We start from the raw sequence: 20,363 nt of genomic DNA, 5'->3' as shown, positions 1-20,363 counted from the left end.
CAGTATTGTTATTATTAGTGTTAGAGTATTATTCTTATGTGTTTCTATGCCATATCATACATTACCTATACGTATACCGCTACGAAAATCTACGGTTGTTAGGGCGACATTTTCGATGACCGGACCGCCCTTCCCCCCAATTAGTCCGGGCTTTCGAGGTTCGACTGTATATATATATATTTTGGTTAGGGTTAAGGGTTAAAGTTAGGTGGTTTATGGTGAGGGAACACACCACTACTGTAGTCCCCCCTTAAGCTATTATTTTTGTAACATAAGAATCAATATAATTAAACAAACCATTGTATGTGTTCATAAATATTATTTATATTTGTGAAATTAATGTTGCCACAAACCATGATAGCTTTTGTAAGAATGCAAATGCAAAATGATTGTATGATTTTACCAAATATTGCTTATTTTCATTTAATTTTAGTGCGGCGGAAATCTATTATTTACAAACTCTTCCTAGGTTTTTCCAAATAAACCCCTATAACCATATATATATTCTGAAGATAAATAAAGTAGATACATTTCTTCACCTTTTAGCCATAGGCATTTATTGTCAATCCACACACGCTCACACAAGCATGCAAAAGAATGTGCACATGATATTTGTGTTTATGTATGCATGTATTTTCAAACTAGGGTTTCCCAACCTTCAGGTAGGGGGGGGGCACACATCTGGGAGGGGGAGTGTTTAAAGCTATATTTCATTTAAAAAATATCTTGATTAGGGTTAGGTTGGGGGATTATTCACGAACTCGCAGCAACACGCGGTTAATTGGCTAGTAAAATATAAAGTCACTGCTGTATTACTCATTCTCTTTTACTCTGAGTAATAAAAAACACAGAAAACGTGATCAAACCAGTTCACAGAATCTGGGGGTAACTCCTGTACAACTACAAAAAATGTATATGTTGAAGACGCCAATGCCAGCATCCTCATGTACCCACTCGCACCTCATGATGCCTATGCAGGTGTCATCGTACTGAAGTGGTTAAGTTAAATGTAGGTACAGTAACACTGAATTTGGTTAGGTTATTAGGCTAATGTTCAATTAAGTTAGTGTAGTAGTTCTCAAGTCTGCTGCGAGAATTCTAGTTGAGAAATAAAATCCTCTATTGTCCGGTGGAATGAACAACAAAATCTATAAAATATAGGATTAATCTAGTCTTTACAACCACCCACTGTCTGAAAATTTTTGCCCACTAGTAGCTATAACAAAACAAAGAAAAGGCTCTTGCCACAAGGATTCATTTAGCTGATAGAAACCTTCTGTAATCTCGAAGCATTATCTGATGCAGCATCACTGTAAATCATGAAATTTTAATTAACACTTTTTTCACATTGAAACTATTAATTTGCTTTTTCTTTTAGGAATGTCCCCTGTGGGGCTACAAGGAGAAGGATGCCTTGTCCCAATCCCCGTCCCTTTCTTCTCGCCTCTTACGATCCAAGCGGAATTACTTGGTGGCAGTATTATTTTCCCCTGCCACAGGGAAGGTAGGCAAAAAATGAAATGAATATTCAGAGAAATTGTACAGGACAGTAACAAGGGGTTGGGGGACAGCATAACGGAGGGACAGTCGTAGTATAAAAGTGTCATCATTTCTCTATGAACAGAGTTTTCCTTTATCACAGCCAAAATGATGTGTGGCTCTGGTCCGTAGGGGCGCCCCATATACACCCTAAAGTATCAACTGCATGCCACTTTGCCACAATAACATGCAGCCAAAACCCCAGACGGGGACGAAACTATTAATTCTATTCAGAATGCTACAATTATGACATCACTATACAATATTTGATAACTAATGAATATACATACATATACAAAAGGCTTTTTTTCCCCTTACAAGGGAGGTAGCCAAAAAACAAATGCATAAAAAACACTCCCACCCATTCCATCCCTATCACACTAAACCCCCCTCCACCCCCTTCCCTCCCTCTTATCTTAGCACCTCCTGAATGATGGGTCATCCCTACATCTTGTCCACTGCCCTAGGTCAGAAGCAGTGTCACAAGACACAGCACATCCACAGCAAGGCTGCTTCAGATGTGCTAATGTATATAAAAGAAACAAACTCAATACCATAATTTTCTTTTCAACTGAGGGAAACCTCCTACACTCCAAGTCTAAAAATATACACTAAACAATCAATAGTATATTTAGATAACATGACATTCTTAATCTAATACAATTTAACAATTAATTCTTGATACAATATCTGGACTACTACTATTGCATTCAATCATTTTACCATATACCAGTATACAAAATAACCAATGCGGTTGGTAGAGGGTGGAACATTCTTGATGACATCACCAAATGTAGCCCAATTAAGTATGTTAAAAGGGATTCAACAATCAGTTTAGGAGCAGACTGCATCACTGGGAGATGTAATTAACATATTACTAGGTTCAATGGACCCAGTGAGAAAAACCCAGGGAAATTCAAATGAAACTTATGCTGTCCAGTAGCTTTTTATGCAAACCTACTGATTCTGAAACTAGTTTTTATTCCAAACCAATGTTTTGGTGGGAGGCACATAGAATTTTCTAATACTGTACATGAAAATATAAAAATGTACATCTTTCTTGAAAAACTCATCCAAGATTAAGAAATTCAAATATTTTAGAACTGTACATACATACATATACCAAGGCTTTTTCCCCCTTACAAGGGGGGTAGCCAAAAAGGAAAAGGCATAAAATCATTCCCACCCATTCCATCCCTGAATACACTCCACACCCCTCCACCCTCCCTCTTATCTTAGCACCTCCTGGATGACGGATCATCCCTGCACCTTGTCCACTGCCCTGGGTCAGAAGCAGTGTCGCAAGACACAGCACATCCACAGTAAGGCCGCTTCATTAAATCGGCGACCCCCCCCCTCTCCGTCCCCCCATGCATAAAAGAAGACGGGGAGAAATCCCTTCGGGCTGCATCAAATTTTGCTCACACATACTACCTCACCCCCCATCCCCCCAACCATTCCACCTCACGCATCACAACATCATCCATATAAAACCATTCTCCATTCTTCTGTCCTCTCCCGTCCTTCCTCAACAGACATTTCCCTCTTCCCCAAAGCCCCCTTCACCCCATCCATCCACCTCATCCTAGGATGTCCCCTCATGTTCACTCCCTCCACAGCTGCCTTCCATACCTCTTTTACTAGTCTTTCTTCACTCATTCTTTCCATGTGTCCAAACCATCCTAATACTCTTTCATCAACCCTATCTCCCAATTCCCTTTCCACCCCCGTTCTTCTCCTCACCTCCTCATTTCTCACTCTATCTAGCCTAGTAACCCCCATCATACTTCTCAGACACCTCATCTCAAACACATTCAAACTCCTTCTCTATTCCTCTCTTATGTTCCATGTTTCTGCCCCATACAGTGCTGTTGGTACAATCACTCCTTCATACAGTCTCCTCTTAGCATCCATTCCCAAATGTCTATTCCTCATTACACTCTTCAATCCACCAAGGCATTTACTCGCTTCTCTCATTCTACATTCTACCTCCACCTTCACTCCACCTTTTCCTGCCACATTTGCACCCAAGTATCTAAAACTATCCACTTCCTCCAGTCGCTCTCCCTTAATGATCACTTCCAGTCTACTGCCACTTTCACCCCTTGTACATCTCATCACCTTACTTTTACCCACATTTATCTTTAGCTTTCTTCTATCACATACTCCCCCAAACTCTGTCACCAACTTCCTCAGTCCCTCCTCCGATCATGCCACAAGCACAGTGTCGTCAGCAAACAACAGCTGGCTCACCTCCCACTTTTTTCCATTTTCTTTAACCATCTCCAATCCCTGACCCACTACCCTTGCATTTACCTCTCGCACTACCCCATCCATGTATAAGTTGAACAGCCAGGGTGACATAACGCATCCTTGACGAAGTCCCACCTTTACCTCGAACCACTCACTCTCTCCATTTCTAATCCTGACACAAGCTCTACTACTCTCATAAAAACTCTTGACAGCTCCTAGAAGCTTTCCTTCTATCCTGTATCTCTGCATAACCTCCCACAGTGACTTTCTGTCTACCCTATCGTAAGCCTTTTCCAGATCCATAAAAGCCAAAAAAACATCCTTCCCCTTTCCTATAGCTTTCTCACATATTTGTCTTACCACAAAGATCTGATATACACAACCTCTACCTGTCCTAAATCCACACTATTCCTCACCAATTACTCCCTCTGTTCCTCTCCTAATCCTCTCAATCAAGATCCTCCCATACGCCTTCCCAACTACACTTAACAAGCTAATCCCTCTGAAACTACTACATTCATACTTGTCCCCTTTTCCCTTGTAATGTCTATACAGGCACTCCTCCAGTCCTCTGGCACTCTACCCTCTCTCCAGCAAACATTAAATAACCTCACCAGCCAGTCCACCATCACTGTACCTCCTTTTTTCAGACATTCTGCATGGCATCCATCCAGACCAGGTGCCTTACCTGCTTTCATCATCTTAACCCCTTCCATACGGTGCCGCACAAGTAGGCGTCATGGGGAGCGAGTGTATTCGCGAGGCTGCCATATCGGCGTCTTGATTATATTTATTGTAGTCGCCCCTCCATAATGACATTCTTTCTAATTCTTTTGTAATCGCATTTTCTATGGTTATCAAAATTCACGGATGAAGAGAGAACGATCGATATAAGCGGTGACTATATTTTATGATGCGAGTATTATTACGACACGTCGTACGGCTGGCATTGGCTGCTGCCACCGAGATCTAAGTCCATGACGCCTACGTGTGCGGCACCGTATGGAAGGGGTTAACAACTGCTTTCACTTCATCCTTCCTTATTTCTCCTCCATTTTCCTCACTCATCACTCATTTTCTTAGCACTTCCCACTGCAACTATCTTTCCCTCCCTATCCTCCTTCACATTTAGCAACTCCCTAAAATACTCTGCCCATCTTCCCCTTACTGCCTTCTCTTCCATTATCATCTCTCTATCTGCACCTTTTACCTTTTCTTCTCTACTTGATTTGCCTCCTCTTCCTCTCTTAATTTCTTTCCAAAACATCTTTTTATTACTTTCAAAATTTTCTGTCATACTCTAATGGATTATGTAGTGGTAAATAGGAGTATGATAGGAAGAGTTAAGGATGTACATGTGCTAAGGGGAGAGGGTGGGGGAATATCAGATCATTTTTTGGTGGAAGGCAAGTTGAAAGTGGAGGATAGATGGAGGAAGAGGAAAGGGACAATAAGTAGGGAGGTTCTTAGAGTGAACTCTTTGAATGAGAAGGAAAAGGAGGAGGAGTACGGAAAGAAGCTGAAGGAGGAGTGGGAGGGAGTAAAGGGTAGAGTAGAGCTGGGTGTGGAGGAGGAATGGGGATGGTTCAAGGAGGGAGTCATAAAGTGTGCAAGGATGGTGTGTGGAACAAGAAGGACAGGGGGAAATAGAAGAAAGGGTAGTGAATGGTGGGATGAGGAAACAAAAAAGTTGTAGAGGAGAAGAAGCGAGCTTTCACAGATTGGTTACAAAATAGGACGAGGGAGTCGTATTAGAGGTATAAAGAAAAGAAAAGAGAAGTAAAGCAAAAGGTAAAGGTTGCAAAGAGGAGAGCAGATGTGAAATGGGGTAAGAGTTTTAATGAAACGGCCTTGCTGTGGATGTGCTGTGTCTTGCGACACTGCTTCTGACCCAGGGCAGTGGACAAGGTGCAGGGATGACCCGTCATTCAGGAGGTGCTAAGATGGGAGGGAGGGTGGAGGGGTGTGGAGTGTATTCAGGGAGGGGATGGGTGGGAGTGATTTTATGCCTTTTTCTTTTTGGCTACCCCCCTTGTAAGGGGGAAAAAGCCTTGGTATATGTATGTATGTATGTACTCTTACCCCACTTCACATCTGCTCTCCTCTTTCCCTCCTTTACCTTGTGCTTTACTTCACTTTTCTTTTCTTTGTACCTCTCATATGACTCCCTTGTCCTATTTTGTAACCAATCTGTGAAAGCTCGCTTCTTCTCTTCTACAACCTTCTTTGTTTCCTCATCCCACTATTCACTACCCTTTCTTCTATTTCCTCCTGTCCTTCTTGTTCCACACACCATCCTTGCACACTTTGTGACCCTCCTTGAACCATCCCCATTCCTCCTCCACTCCTAGCTCTACTCTTTCCTTCACTCCCTCCCACTCCTTCAGCTTCTTGTACTCCTTCTCTTTTTCCTTTTCATTTAAAGAGTTCACTCTAAGCACCTCCCTACCTTTTGTCCCTTTCCTATTTCTCCATCTATCCTCCACTCTCAACTTACCTTCCACCAAAAACTGATCTGATATTCCCCCACCCTCTCCCCTTAGCATATGTACATCCTTACCTCTTCCTATCATAGTCCTATTTACCACTACATAATCCATCAATGCTCTATCTACCACCCTTCCATCCACCACCCTCTCCCATGTGTACTTATGCTTGACTTTCTTCCGAAACACTGTATTTGCTATCATTAACTCTCTTTCTAGACACATTTCCACCATCAACTCTCCACTATGATTCTTTCCTGGAACTCCACATTTCCCAACCACTCCATCAATTGGACCATTTCCTACCCCAGCATTAAGGTCTCCCAATACTATTACATTGACATTTCTCCCTAAATCCTCTATGCACTCATTTAAATCTATCCAAAAGGCCTCCCTTTCTTCTACACTCTTCTCACTGCCAGGCCCATATGCACTTACAAAGACCCACATCTCCTTTCCCAGTTTCACCTTCATCCACATTATCCTTGAGGAAACCTCCTTCCACTCCACTACACATTTATCTATCTCTTCACTTACTAGAATAGCCACCCCTTCCCTCCCTCGCCCTCTCTTCACTCCTGATAACCTCCCAAACTTACACTCACCCTTCCCTTTCAACTTAGTTTCACTGAAAGCCAACACATCCATCTTTCTTCTCACAAACATACTACCTATCTCTTCCCTTTTACTCTCATCTGTACCACATCCACGCACATTAAAAGACCCAAACTTTAGGGTGCTGGTCGGAAAACTCCCAGACCCTCTTATGCCTTTACTTTTTCGTTTAGGAATGTCACCTGTGGGGCTACAAGGAGAAGGATGCCTAGTCCCACTCCCCGTCCCTTTCTTGCCTCTTACGATCCAAGTGGAATAACTTGGTGGCAGTATTCTTTTCCCCCACCACAGGGAATTCCCCCACAGCAGAAAATGAATACTCAAAGAAATGTTACAGGACAGCAGCAAGGGGTTGGGGGACAGCATAACGGGGGGACAGTCGTAGTATAAAAGTGTCATCATTTCTCTATGAAGAGTTTTCCTCTATCATAGACAAAATGATGTGTGGCTGTGGTCCGTAGGGGCACCCCATATAGACCCTAAAGTATCAACTGCATGCTACTTTGCCACAATAACAAGCAGCCAATACCCCAGATGAACTGTATATTTCTTAAAAGCTTTGGAAATGCTATTTCTTTAAAAACCTGCCAACATTTGCAAATATGTATTACACAATAATTGTCTTTTCAATTAATTTGTTTGGAATATTATGGAAGAATGGCAAGAATAATTTTTTTTCTTTAATGTTTGAGAAGCCTTTTATTGAAATAAACTGCTATCACAGTGTGTTATGTATTTGCCAATAAATCCCATGTTTTCTGAATATATGCTTTTCTAAAACTTTGAGATACCATAACATTTAATCAATCAAATCGGCCATCCTGAGTCCACTGCTGAACAAAGGCCTCCTTCATAGCATTCCATGAATCACACAACCGTGCCATCCTCTGCCTCGTCACTCCTGCAAACTTCTCGATCTCATCTTTCCAACTTCTGTCTGGTCTCCCTCTTCCACGCTTCCTATCGCGCGACGTCCACTCAGTTATACACTTGCTCCATCACTCATCAGTCGTTCGCACTAACTTACTTGCCCAATTCCATTTCCTCTCTTTTACTGCCTCCACAATATCTTTCACTCTAGTCTGCTCTCTCACCCAATTTGCTCTCTTTCGGTCTCTCAGTGTTATTCCCATCATTCTCCTCTGTGCAGTCCTTAGCTTTGTTTCCATCACCCTCATCACCTTCCAAGTCTCACACCCGTATATTATTGCTGGTAAATGCATTGATTGTAAACTTTACATTTCAAACATAAAGGTAGAGAGCCTCTCAGGATTTTATTATACTTACCAAACACTTGTGATGCATGACGTGGAATGGGCGGGGGATGGGAGGGGTGAGGTAGTATGTGTGAGCAAATTTTGACGCAGCCCAAAGGGATTTCTTCCCGTCTTCTCCTTTATGCATGGGGGGACGGAGAGGGGGGGTCGCCAATTTAATGAAGTGGCCTTGCTGTGGATGTGCTGTGTCTTGCGACACTGCTTCTGACCCAGGGCAGTGGACAAGGTGCAGGGATGACCCGTCATCCAGGAGGTGCTAAGATAAGAGGGAGGGTGGAGGGGTGTGGAGTGTATTCAGGGATGGAATGGGTGGGAATGATTTTATGCCTTTTCCTTTTTGGCTACCCCCCTTGTAATGTGTCTTTTTATTTCATTATCATGATCTTTTGTCACCTTCACCATCTGGCCTAAATAATTATGCTCTTCAACTTCAAGACTCTCACCATCAATTACCATCTCTTTACTCTGAACTTTCGTGTTGAACATTACTTTGGTTTTACTATTATTCATTTTTAAACCTACTTTGAGACTTTCTTTGTTTAGATTACTTGGCATATCTTGCAAGTCTTCTGCTCTTTCTGAAATAAGAATGTCATCTGCAAACCTTAGGTGGTTCAAATATTTGCCATCGATATTCAAACCTTTCTTTTCCCAACTCAACCTTCTGAAAATATCTTCCAAACAAGCTGTAAATAATTTGGGTGAAATTGTATCGCCTTGTCATACTCTTCTTGATCTTGATCTTTTCTGTATCTTTATGTAGTCAAATTATAGCGGTACCTTTCTCATAAATCTTTTCTAAAACTTTTACGATCTGTTCATTTGTACCCTATTTGTATAGCAAGTTTAGTATTGCTATTTGTTCTACCGAGTCAAAGGCCTTCTCGTAATCTACAAAAGCTAAACACTGAGGTATATTGTATTCTGTTGTTGTTGTTGTTGTCGTTCCCTAGACTGTCTGTCCGAGCAGTCCCGTCTCCCCAAGGAAGGCCACAGCCGAAACTGGGTTTTCCCACAAATCCTTTATAGAGTGTATGTTGTGTTGTTTGCGTGCATGATTGTGTATAATGCAGTCTTCCATTATGTGTTGTATGGTATGGGGTGAAGTGTTACATCCTGGGCAGCTGTTCACAACACGGTCGTCCAGCCTCTTCTGGTAGCTTAGAAGTGCTGGGTGGTGACCGCATCGCAGTCTGGCCAAGTGGACTCTGTCCTTTCGTGGGAGAGAGGATTCAGAAGGGTGGATATCAGGGGGTCTGGCATGCAGCAGTGTGTTGTCTTTCAGTGTGTTAATGGAGCGGTGAGTGATATGATTATGAATATGTTTCCGGAGGCTGGTATTTGGTGGTTGTGGAGGAAGAGAAGAGAGTATCTGTGCGTAATAAAGGTCTTTGGGTGTAGTTTTAATGTTTCTTGGTGTGTGTGGGTGTTCTGCTATGTAGTGTAGCGGGTGTGATGTGTTTGTGGTGGCTGCAGCAAGTGTTTGTGTGCCTCTCATGTCGAGGTGGTCCTTGACTTTGAGGACTTTTGTTTCATGGTGTAAATGGTCTGTAGGTGATGTATTTGTGCAGCCTGTAATTGTTTTTAGGGCTTTGTTTTGTATGATTTGAAGGGTGTTGTGGTGTGTCTCACTGAGATTGGGAGCCCATGCAGGACTCGCATAATTCATCACTGAGCGTATGCATTGTTTGTATATTGTTATATTAGTTTCTTTGTTTTGTCCAAATGTTGTTCCTGTGATTGACTTAAGTGCGTTAAGTCTAGGTGTGCATTTGTTTTTTATGTTTGTGAGGTGTTGTTTGAAAGAGAAAACAAAACAATGTATTCTGTTGTTTTCTCGATTAGTTGATTTATTGCCTGCAAATGGTCTAGGGTTGAATATACACTCCTAAAGCCTGCCTGTTCTCTCGGTTGGTTTCCATCTAAAACTTTACTTAGTCTATATGTAAGGATCTTGGAGAATACTTTATATACGTTTGATAGAAAGCTAATCAGTTGATAGTTACTGAGGTCCTTCTGGTCTCCTTTTTTATGAAGCAAAATCACTATAGCATTGCACCACACATCAGGGATACTTTTGATATAAGCACTGGGTGTTGCTGTTCTGTACCATTTCTCTGAATTTCATTTCCTTGTTTCACCTACCGGTACCCTGTGGTGGGGGAAAAAGAATGCTGGCACGTAAGAGGTGAGAAAAATGGGATGGGGATTGGGACCAGGCATCCTTCTCCCTGTAGCCCCACAGGGGACATTCCTAAAAAAAATGTAAAGGCATAAGAGGGTCTAGGAGTTTTCTGACCAGCACCCTAAGGTTTGGGTCTTTTAATGTGCGTGGATGTGGTACAGATGAGAGTAAAAGGGAAGAGATAGGTAGTATGTTTGTGAGAAGAAAGATGGATGTATTGGCTTTAAGTGAAACTAAGTTGAGAGGGAAGGGCGAGTGTGAGTTTGTGAGTGTAGTTGGGAGGTTCTCAGGAGCGAAGAGTGGGCGAGGGAGAGAAGGGGTGGCTATACTAGTAAGTGAAGAGATAGGTAAATGTGTAGTGGAGTGGAAGGAGGTTTCCTCAAGGATAATGTGGATGAAGATGAAACTGGGAAAGGAGATGTGGGTTCTTGGGCCTGGTAGTGAGAAGAATGTAGAAGAAAGGGAGGCTTTTTGGATAGATTTAAATGAGTACATAGAGGGATTAGGGAGGAATGTAAATGCAGTAGTATTGGGAGACCTTAATGCTAGGGTAGGAAATGAACCAATTGACGGAGCGGTTGGGAAATGTGGAGTTCCAGGAAAGAATCGTAGTGGAGAGTTGATGGTGATGTGTCTAGAGAGTTGATGATAGCAAATACAGTGTTTCAGAAGAAAGTCAAGCATAAGTACACATGGGAGAGGGTGGTGGATGGAAGGGTGGTAGATAGAGCATTAATGGACTATGCAGTGGTAGACAGGAGTATAATGGGAAGAGTTAAGGATGTACATGTGCTAAGAGGAGAGAGTGGGGAAATATCAGATAACTTTTTGGTGGAAGGTAAGTTGAGAGTGGAGGATAGATGGAGAAAGAGGAAAAGGACAAAAGGTAGGGAGGTGCTTAGAGTGAACTCTTTAAATGAAAAAGAAAAGGAGTACAAGAAGCTGAGAGAGGAGTGGGAGGAAGTGAAGGATAGAGTAGAGCTAGGAGTGGAGGAGGAATAGGGATGGTTCAAGGAGGGAGTCACAAAGTGTGCAAGGATGGTGTGTGGAACAAGAAGGACAGGAGGAAATAGAAGGAAGGGTAGTGAATGGTGGGATGAGGAAACAAAGAAGGTTGTAGAAGAGAAGAAGCGAGCTTTCACAGATTGGTTACAAAATAGGACGAGGGACTCATATGAAAGGTGCAGAGAAAAGAGAAGCTAAGGACAAGATAAAGGAGGCAAAGAGGAGAGCAAATGTGAAATGGGGTAAGAGTACGACAGAAATTTTTTAAAGTAATAAAAAGATGTTTTGGAAAGAAATTACGAGAGGAAGAGGAGGTGAATCAAGTAGAGAAGAAAAGGTAAAAGGTGCAGATGGAGAGATGATAATGGAAGAGAAGGCAGTAAGGGGAAGATGGGCGAGAATTTTAGGGAGTTACAAAATGTGAAGGATAGGGAGAGAAAGATAGTTGCAGTGGGAAGTGCTAAGAAAATGACTGTGATGAGTGAGGAAAATGGAGGAGAAATAAGGAAGGATGAAATGAAGGCAGTTGTTAAGATGATGAGAGCAGGTAAGGCACCAGGTCTGGATGGTTGTCATGCAGAATGTCTAAAAAAGGGAGGTACAGTTATGGTGGACCGGGTGGTGAGGTTATTTAATGTTTGCTGGAGAGAGGGTAGAGTGCTGGAGGACTGGAGAAGTGCCTGTATAGTTCCACTTTACAAGGGAAAAGGGGACAAGTGTGAGTGTAGTAGTTTCAGAGGGATTAGCTTGTAGTTGGGAAGGCTTATGGGAGGATCATGATTGAGAGGATTAGGAGAGGAACAGAGGGAGTAATTGGCAAGGAACAACATGGATCTAGGACAGGTAGAGGTTGCGTAGATCAGATTTTTGTGGTAAGACAGATATGTGAGAAAGCTATAAGAAAAGGTAAAGGTGCAGATGGAGAGATGATAATGGAAGAGAAGGCAGTAAGGGGAAAATGGGCAGAGCATTTTAAGGAGTTACTAAATGTGAAGGATAGGGAGAAAAGATAGTTGCAGTGGGAAGTGCCAAGAAAATGACTGTGATGAGTGAGGAAAATGGAGAAATAGGGAAGGATGAAGTGAAGGCAGTTGTTAAGATGATGAAAGCAGGTAAGGCACCAGGTCTGGATGGTTGTCATGCAGAATGTCTAAAAAAAGGGAGGTACAGTTATGGTGGACTGGCTGGTGAGGTTATTTAATGTTTGCTGGAGAGAGGGTAGAGTGCTGGAGGACTGGAGGAGTGCCTGTATAGTTCCACTTTACAAGGGAAAAGGGGACAAATGTGAGTGTAGTAGTTTCAGAGGGATTAGCTTGTTAGGTGTAGTTGGGAAGGCTTATGGGAGGATCCTGATTGAGAGGATTAGGAGAGGAACAGAGGGAGTGATTGGTGAGGAGCAGTATGGATTTAGGACAGGTAGAGGTTGAGGTTTCGTAGATCAGATTTTTGTGGTAAGACAGATACATGAGAAAGCTATATGAAAAGGTAAGGATGTTTATTTGGCTTTTATGGATCTGGAAAAGGCTTATAACAGGATAGACAGTAAGGCACTGTGGGAGGTTTTGCAGATATATGGGATAGGAGGAAAGCTTCTAGGAGCTGTCAAGAGTTTTTATGAGAGTAGTAGAGCATGTGTCAGGATTAGAAATGGAGAGAATGAGTGGTTCGAGGTAAAGGTGGGACTTCGTCAGGGATGTGTTATGTTGCCCTGGCTGTTCAACTTATGGGACCTGTGGACACCATCACTCAAAAAATTCTGGCACATGAACGAATTTTAGGTAAACATATCAAAAGAATCTCTATGATGGTGGTAACACTTCAACCAAATATTACAGCTCAATACTGTTTCTTTTTTTTATACAGAATAAAATAGATAAATTATTGGCAACCTCTGGCAACCCCATTGTATATTGAAATAAAGTCAAAATTTCGATAGCCAGTTCTGTTTTGTTTATCTGGCAACTCTTCCCACCACTCAGAACCAAGCTGTGATTCTCTACACCTCTCAGTGCCTTTTCAAAGTTAGAGGGAGGGGCATGTCGCTTTCCAGCCTCCCAGTTTAAATCTCTCCTGAAAAATTAATGTTTTTGTTCTTTAATAAGCCATATCTCTGGTTCTATTTTACATATTATTTTGATTGTTGTACCATTGTGAAGGGAAGTCATACTTTAATTTGTCAAGAAAAAAAAGAAACTGTAACTTAAAATTTTTGTTTCATTTATCCTAACAGATTTTCACAGCATTTTTCACTATTAAAAAAAAAAAATATATATATATAATCTTACCAAGTTGTTACCAAGATTCTAATCTTTCATTTCCTGCATAGGCGGTTCATATGGACACCTTCATGTTCAGATATATCATCTTCACTATACAATATTATACAAAATAAAAATATTCACTACACAACACAATGTAACACATGTTTTGTTTATTTGTATTTTTTCATGTTTATATATGTATTTCGTGTCACTGAATCCAAATATCACATTAGTTTTGACGTAACATCGATATTTCTTTATTTATTCTTGATTTTATATTTTATTGTTATATAGGCAACCTTTCTCTACAGTAGTTAATTGATTCAATCTACTTTAGCATTCTAAGGATAATTATACAACATCTAGTATTTTTTTCATAATATGAAGTGTATTTAAGAGCTACAATATTAGTGAGAACAAAATAAACAACACAACTTTGCACTGCAAGTGTTTTGATGACTCTTCTCATGATTAGAAGTGCTTTGACGATCGAGATTTTCTAGAATGCATGCTTTCGTCTTTTTTGACTAGTGACCATATGTAATCTCCCATCATAGCAGTATTCCATCGTCCTTGATATCTTCTTTCCATAGTTGCGATATCCTGATGAAATCTCTCGCCATGCTCCTCACTGACAGCCCCCAAGTTTTTGGGGAAGAAATCTAGGTGAGAATGCAAGAAATGTATCTTCAAGGACATACGACAACCAAGTTTCCTGAAGTTCTCAATAAGCTTTGCCACTATTTGTTTATAATTAGGGTCCTTGTGATTTCCTAGGAATCCACGAACTACATCACGAAATGAACACCAAGCTTCTCTTTCAAGTTTCGTCATCGCTCTTTCCAGTTTCTCCGACTTCAACATTTTGTTTACCTGGGGTCCAACAAATATACCACCCTTGAGCTTAGCCTCAGATAGCTTGGGAAACATGAGACAAATTTCTTGGAAAGTTTCGCCTCCAAAATCCAAAGCCTTCACAAACTGTTTAATTAACCCTAGCTTGATATGAAGTGGGGGTAATAAAACTTTTTTCGAATCTACTAGAGGCTGTCTGAGAACATTTAACATTCCTGGCTGCAGTTCAACTCTTGGGGGCCAATGAACTTTATTATAATGATCATCATCAGCCCTGCTGTCCCATAAACAAAGAAAACAGGAATACTTTGTGTATCCCCCTTGTAAGCCAAGCAAAAAGGCTAGCATCTTGAAATCACCACAAACATCCCATTTGAATTCAGCATAATTGATTTTTTCAAGAAGCTGTTTGACATTATGATAGTTTTCTTTCTTCTGTACTGAGTGTGCAAGAGGCAAAGATGGGTTTTTATTTCCATTGTGGAGCAATACTGCTTTGAGACTTCGTGTTGAGCTATCTATGAACAGTCGCCATTCTGCAGGATCATGTTCGAGTCCAAGGGCTGTAAACAAACCAGTAACATCCTTACAATAACACATATCATCACTAAAGTCATAGTAAATTTTAAATTCTCCATGTCGTTTCCGGTACACAGATGTCCTGCAGTCTTCTCCTAGTAGATTCCATTCTTTCATCCTTGATGTAAGAAGTTCAGCTCCTGACTTAGTAAGACCTAAGTCTCTGATTAAGTCATCTAGCTCACTCTGACTTGGAAAGTGAGGCTCCGAAGTCGTTCTTGGTGCGAAATCTTCGTCTCCCATTTCATGGCTGCTGCTACCTGCAGACCCTTCAGATGAAATTTCCATTGCATCTTCCATCTGGAAAGAAAGAAATAACTAAATATAGGAACTTCAACAAAGACGAATAGCATTAGTATTCCATATATCTTTAGGAAAGTGAATGTATATTAAGTACTTAATATTGAAGTTAATTAAAAGTAAAGAGAGTATGATAAAAATAAACTTGCATTTTCTGGTGGTCGTGGTACTGGTAAGCTATCATCATGTGAGACAGGTGCTCTAGATGATGGTATGTCTGGATACTGCAGAGCTTGTCTTCCTTTCACTTTCCTGTACTTCGTCACATCAATCATACAAAAGTAGCAGTCGTTGTGATGGTTCTTCGGCTCTCTCCATATTCTAGGAATGGCAAAAGGCATTGCCCTTCCTGTACCTCTCAGCCATCCTTCTAGAGTAGATCGGCAGCTTCCACATATCACATGAGGTGCCCATGGCTTGTCCTGGTCACCCATGGGCATTCCGAAATAGAGTCTGTACGCTATCCACACTTTAGCACCTCTCACGATCATATGTAGTACTTGTTTTTTCCCAATATAATAACCACACACATAGCAAAATATATCAGGAGAATTTTCACATCCTCTAGTAGCCATCTTAACAGGTAAATAGTTCAGTCATTGATCTGAAAGAGAAAATTAGATAAACATTTAGTAGCAGACCACATAACAATTCCAAAATATACATGGTAACATTGAAATGATATGTATTTCTATAACGGTCGATGATACAGAAAAAATAATTGCATATTTCAAATCAGCAGGAAAAAAAATACAATAACAAAACTTTTGAAGAAAAAAATTTATGTTGTGTAATATATACATGTGACTGAAATGGTTTAGTGGGGAATTATACTCTATTGGAAATGGTAATTATACACAAGTTCACCAGAGAAGTTGAACAACTTTTATGACACATTCACATATAAGAACTCCCAGGTTCCCTTATACATGGATGGGGTGGTGCAAGAGGTAAATGCAAAGGTGGTTGGTCAGGTATTGGAGATGGTTAACCCCTTACATACGGTGATGCCTACATAGGCGTCATGAGGAGCAAGTGGGTACGCAAGGATCCGATGTCGGCATCTTGATTATATTTATTGTAGTTGTACCTGCGTGACCCCCATACTCTGTAAACTGGCTTCATCACATTTTCTATGGTTATCAAAATTCACGAGTGAAAGAGAGAACGATCGATATAGCGGTGACTTTATTTTTTATAATGCGAGTATTATGACACAATATTGTACGTCTGGCAGCTAATGCTGCCCGCGAGATTTTGGCCCAGAGTGAAGTGGTTAAAGAAAATGGAGAAAAGTGGGAGGTGAGCCAGCTGTTGTTTGCGGACGACACTGCACTTGTTGCAGGATCGGAGGAGGGATTGACGAAGTTGGTGACAGAGTTTGGGAGAGTGTGTGAAAGAAGAAAGTTGAAGATAAATGTGGGTAAAAGTAAGGTGATGAGATGTACGAGGGGTGAAGGTGGCAGCAGACTGGAAGTGAGCATTAAGGGAGAGCAACTGGAGGAAGTGGATAGATTTAGATACTTTGGGGGTGAATGTGGCAGGAAAGGGTGGAGTGAAGGTGGAGGTAGAATGTAGATTGATAGAAGCGAGTAAATGCCTCGGTGGATTAAAAAGTGTAATGCGAAATAGACATTTGGGAATGGATGCTAAGAGGAGATTGTATGAAGGAGTGATTGTGCCAACAGCACTGTATGGGGCAGAAACATGGAACATAAGAGAGGAATAGAGAAGGAGTTTGAACGTGTTTGGGATGAGGTGTCTGAGAAGTTTGATGGGGGTTACTTGGCTGGATAGAGTGAGAAATGAGGAGGTGAGGAGAACAGGGGGTGGTAAGGGAGTTGGGAGATAGGGTGGATGAAAGAGTATTGGGATGGCTTGGACACATGGAAAGAATGAGTGAAGAAAGACTAGTAAAAGAGGTATGGAAGGCAGCTGTGGAGGGAGTGAACATGAGGAGGTGACCTAGGATGAGATGGATGGATGGGGTGAAAGGGGCTTTGGGAAAGAGGGGAATGTCTGTTGAGGAAGGATGGGAGAGGACAGAAGATAGGGGTGAATGGAGAAGGGTTGTGTATGGATGATGCTGTGATGCATGAGATGGAATGGGTGGGGGATGGGTGGGTGAGGGAGTATGTATGAAAAACAAATTGACGCAGCCCAAGGGATTTCTTCCTGTCTTCTCCTTTTCTGCATGAGGGGATAGAGAGGGGGGGGGGTTGCCAATTTAATGAAGCGGCCTTGCTGTGTCTTGCGACACTGCCTCTGATCCAGGGCAGTGGACAAGATGCAGGGATAACCTGTCATCCAGGAGGTGCCAAGATGAGAGGGAGGGTAGAGGATGGAGGGGAGTGGAGTGGATAATGATGGAATGGGTGGGAATGGTTTTTATGCCTTTGTTTTTTGGCTACCTCTCTTATAAGGGGGAAAAAGCCTCTGGTATATGGGGAATTCTCTGTCAGATCAACCACCTTAACACCCTCATCTCTCAGATTTTGCTGAAATTTTGTATACCGTATTTTCCGGCGTATAGTGCGCGACTTTTTTCCGTTGGAAGGGCCTAAAAATGGGGGGTGCGCGTTATCCGGTGGTGCGCATTATCTACGGCCTACGATAAAAATTCTGCGGCTGTGTGTGTAATTTTTTCACAACAACGTGACGATGTTGGCCGTCACAAAGTCGGGACGGCACACTTCTCCGTGACGTTCCGTGAGAACAAGAAGAACAGCCATGGTGACATGAAAGAATACGCCAGCATGGGCTATATAAATATTTGGTATAGGTAGGTATCTATCGAATCTTATTTTTCATGTTTAAATAGGCCTAAACACCATGAAACATGATCAATATTCATGATATTTGCCCATGTTCACAGCATCCTAGTTTGAATTTTTATGTTGGCTTTGTTGCTTCACTTTAGGTATGGTACAAATTCCGTTGCGGCCGTTCATAAACTCGTGTCAAACACCTGACTACAACACCCTCTTTCGGGAGTTATATTAACTAAACGTCACCTCGATGAGAGACTGTCCTATTTCACCACTGTCATTTCAGGTTCAAAGCTAAAATGAAACAGTCTGTAGTTTGTTTCAGTATTAAATAAAAAATGGTAAAGACAAATTATTTCCTCAAGATATAAAATGAACATTTTCTGTAAAAATCCCGAAAATTTTCTGTATATTTTACTTTCAATAAACTTTTTTTTAGATCATATCCCCTACAAACTATTTAAGCTACAAAGTAATAAGGGACCAACGCACAACATGAGTCATATACCGGTACATGTAGTTCTGACTTTTTCTTAGTTGTGTCCTGATTGATGCCTAAACTGACACTTAATTTAGTGACAAATCAACAGATTTCCCAGTGATGGCTCTAGCCAATGAAAAATACTAATCCATGTAACCTCGTTCACATGATACTAAGTAATTAATCGCCGTTATTTCATTGGTTTATTTTTACTAACATTAATTATCGTAGTCTATGCAAATATTTAGGATCCGTAAAACAGCACTGGTACCAACATCATGAACGTTGGCCGTTTTAGCTCACCCGGAATATGCTAGATCAGGGCCGAGATTGATAGTTCTATTGCCAATCTAGCCTACACTAAACACCCTCTTGCAAGAGTTTGTTAAACTAAACGTCACTTTAGTAAAGACAGTTATCAACCGAAACATAGTTTGTTGCTGCATGGCGATAAAAACTTGTACACGGTGATAAAAACTTGTAAGATGAATTATTCCCTCAGGATATTAAATTACATTTTTTTTAAATCTGAAATTTTTCATGTACATTTTGTATTCAATAAACTTTTCATGGCTCAAATTTCCCACAAAACAATGGACCAACGCAAGCAGGAGTCGCATACATGCAGTTCACGCCACCAGTGACTTTTCCTGGCATGCGCGTTATACGTCGGTGCGCGCTATCTGTGTACTGAGATAACGAAGTGCATGGGTGCGCATTATAACCTGATGCGCATTTTAAGCCGGAAAATACGGTATAGGGAAATTGTGGGCCCTGAATCCATTTCTGAAAATTTTAATCAAATGGACAAATGGTTCAAAAGATATGACCTTGGGAAATTTGAGGTCGTATGTGAGGTCATATGTTTTCAGTGACCTATAACTTGGTTAATAATGATCAGAATTGAATATATGTATATATATATATATATATATATATATATATACACATATATATTTAGAATCAGAAAAAGCCAAGGAATTTTCAAATATACATTGTTTTACAACTCTAGGCTGAAAAATAAATAAGTTATACAAAAAACCAAACTTCCTTGTTGTAAATACACCCAACATACTCTCCTGGTTTGACACCAAGTATTTTAGGTTCATTAGAAATGTGACCTTTCCTTATTCTTTTCTTTTCTCCAGTGGCACTTGAGATGGGATACACTATCAGCTCTTCCTTGTTCAGGGGTGCAAGAACTGAGGTTGAAGTATTTTCTGCTATGAAGCAATCACTGTTCACATTTTTAATTGGAGACATGTTGAATCACAATGGCAAAAGCCGACAAGACTGTGAGAATAAACACCTTGTGAGATCGAAACCTTTATTGGTACTACGTTTCGCTTGTTACAGCTTTTTCAAGTACAGACATGACACACACTCTGAGCACATATAAGCCAACAGGGAAGGAACTGGGAGAGGTTATCAGGGAGGGGTGGGTGGTAGGTGGAGGGGGAGGAGGGGGACGGGTGGGACTTGGTGGAGACAAAGGAGGACATTTCGGACAGTTTGTTGAAGTGGACTAAGGGGGACATTTCATACATTTATTTAATGCGGGTAACAGATGGATGATAGGAGGGGCGATGTTAAACATGCCTCTGTTCTGCTCAATGGTTTTGAAGCTTTGAATGGCGGCCGCTTCGAGGCATTTTCTCCTCATCCTGTCTGGTTCACTAAACAGAAGTTCTGCGTTATCCCAATCCATCAGGTGGTCGTTGGTGTTCCGGTGGATAACACAGGCGTTGGTGGTGATGTT

At 41.3% G+C, this 20,363-nt stretch overlaps 1 protein-coding gene across 5 annotated transcripts in view; it reads right to left on the bottom strand.

Moving 5' to 3' along the window:
- The window catches only part of LOC143041001 (UBX domain-containing protein 1), a 148,384-nt gene that overhangs the window by 116,597 nt on the left and 11,424 nt on the right, over nucleotides 1-20,363 (bottom strand). Inside the window, exons 2-3 of one of the 5 annotated variants that reach the window (XM_076212519.1) lie at nucleotides 15,505-15,959; nucleotides 13,774-15,355 (exon numbers count right to left, since the gene is read on the bottom strand). The exons of the other annotated variants lie outside the window; for them this stretch is intronic. Coding sequence (XP_076068634.1) covers nucleotides 14,093-15,355; nucleotides 15,505-15,930 — 1,689 coding nt within the window. The 5' untranslated portion in view covers nucleotides 15,931-15,959 and the 3' untranslated portion in view covers nucleotides 13,774-14,092. Of the gene's footprint in view, nucleotides 1-13,773; nucleotides 15,356-15,504; nucleotides 15,960-20,363 lie in introns of those variants that run through there. 5 annotated transcript variants of the gene reach the window in all.

Source organism: Oratosquilla oratoria, chromosome 30, assembly GCF_046742065.1.
Source record: "Oratosquilla oratoria isolate Oo_2021 chromosome 30, ASM4674206v1, whole genome shotgun sequence".
NCBI lineage: Eukaryota > Metazoa > Arthropoda > Malacostraca > Stomatopoda > Squillidae > Oratosquilla > Oratosquilla oratoria.
Note: the sequence above shows the minus strand (reverse complement) of the source record. Positions and strands in the feature narration are given on the sequence as shown.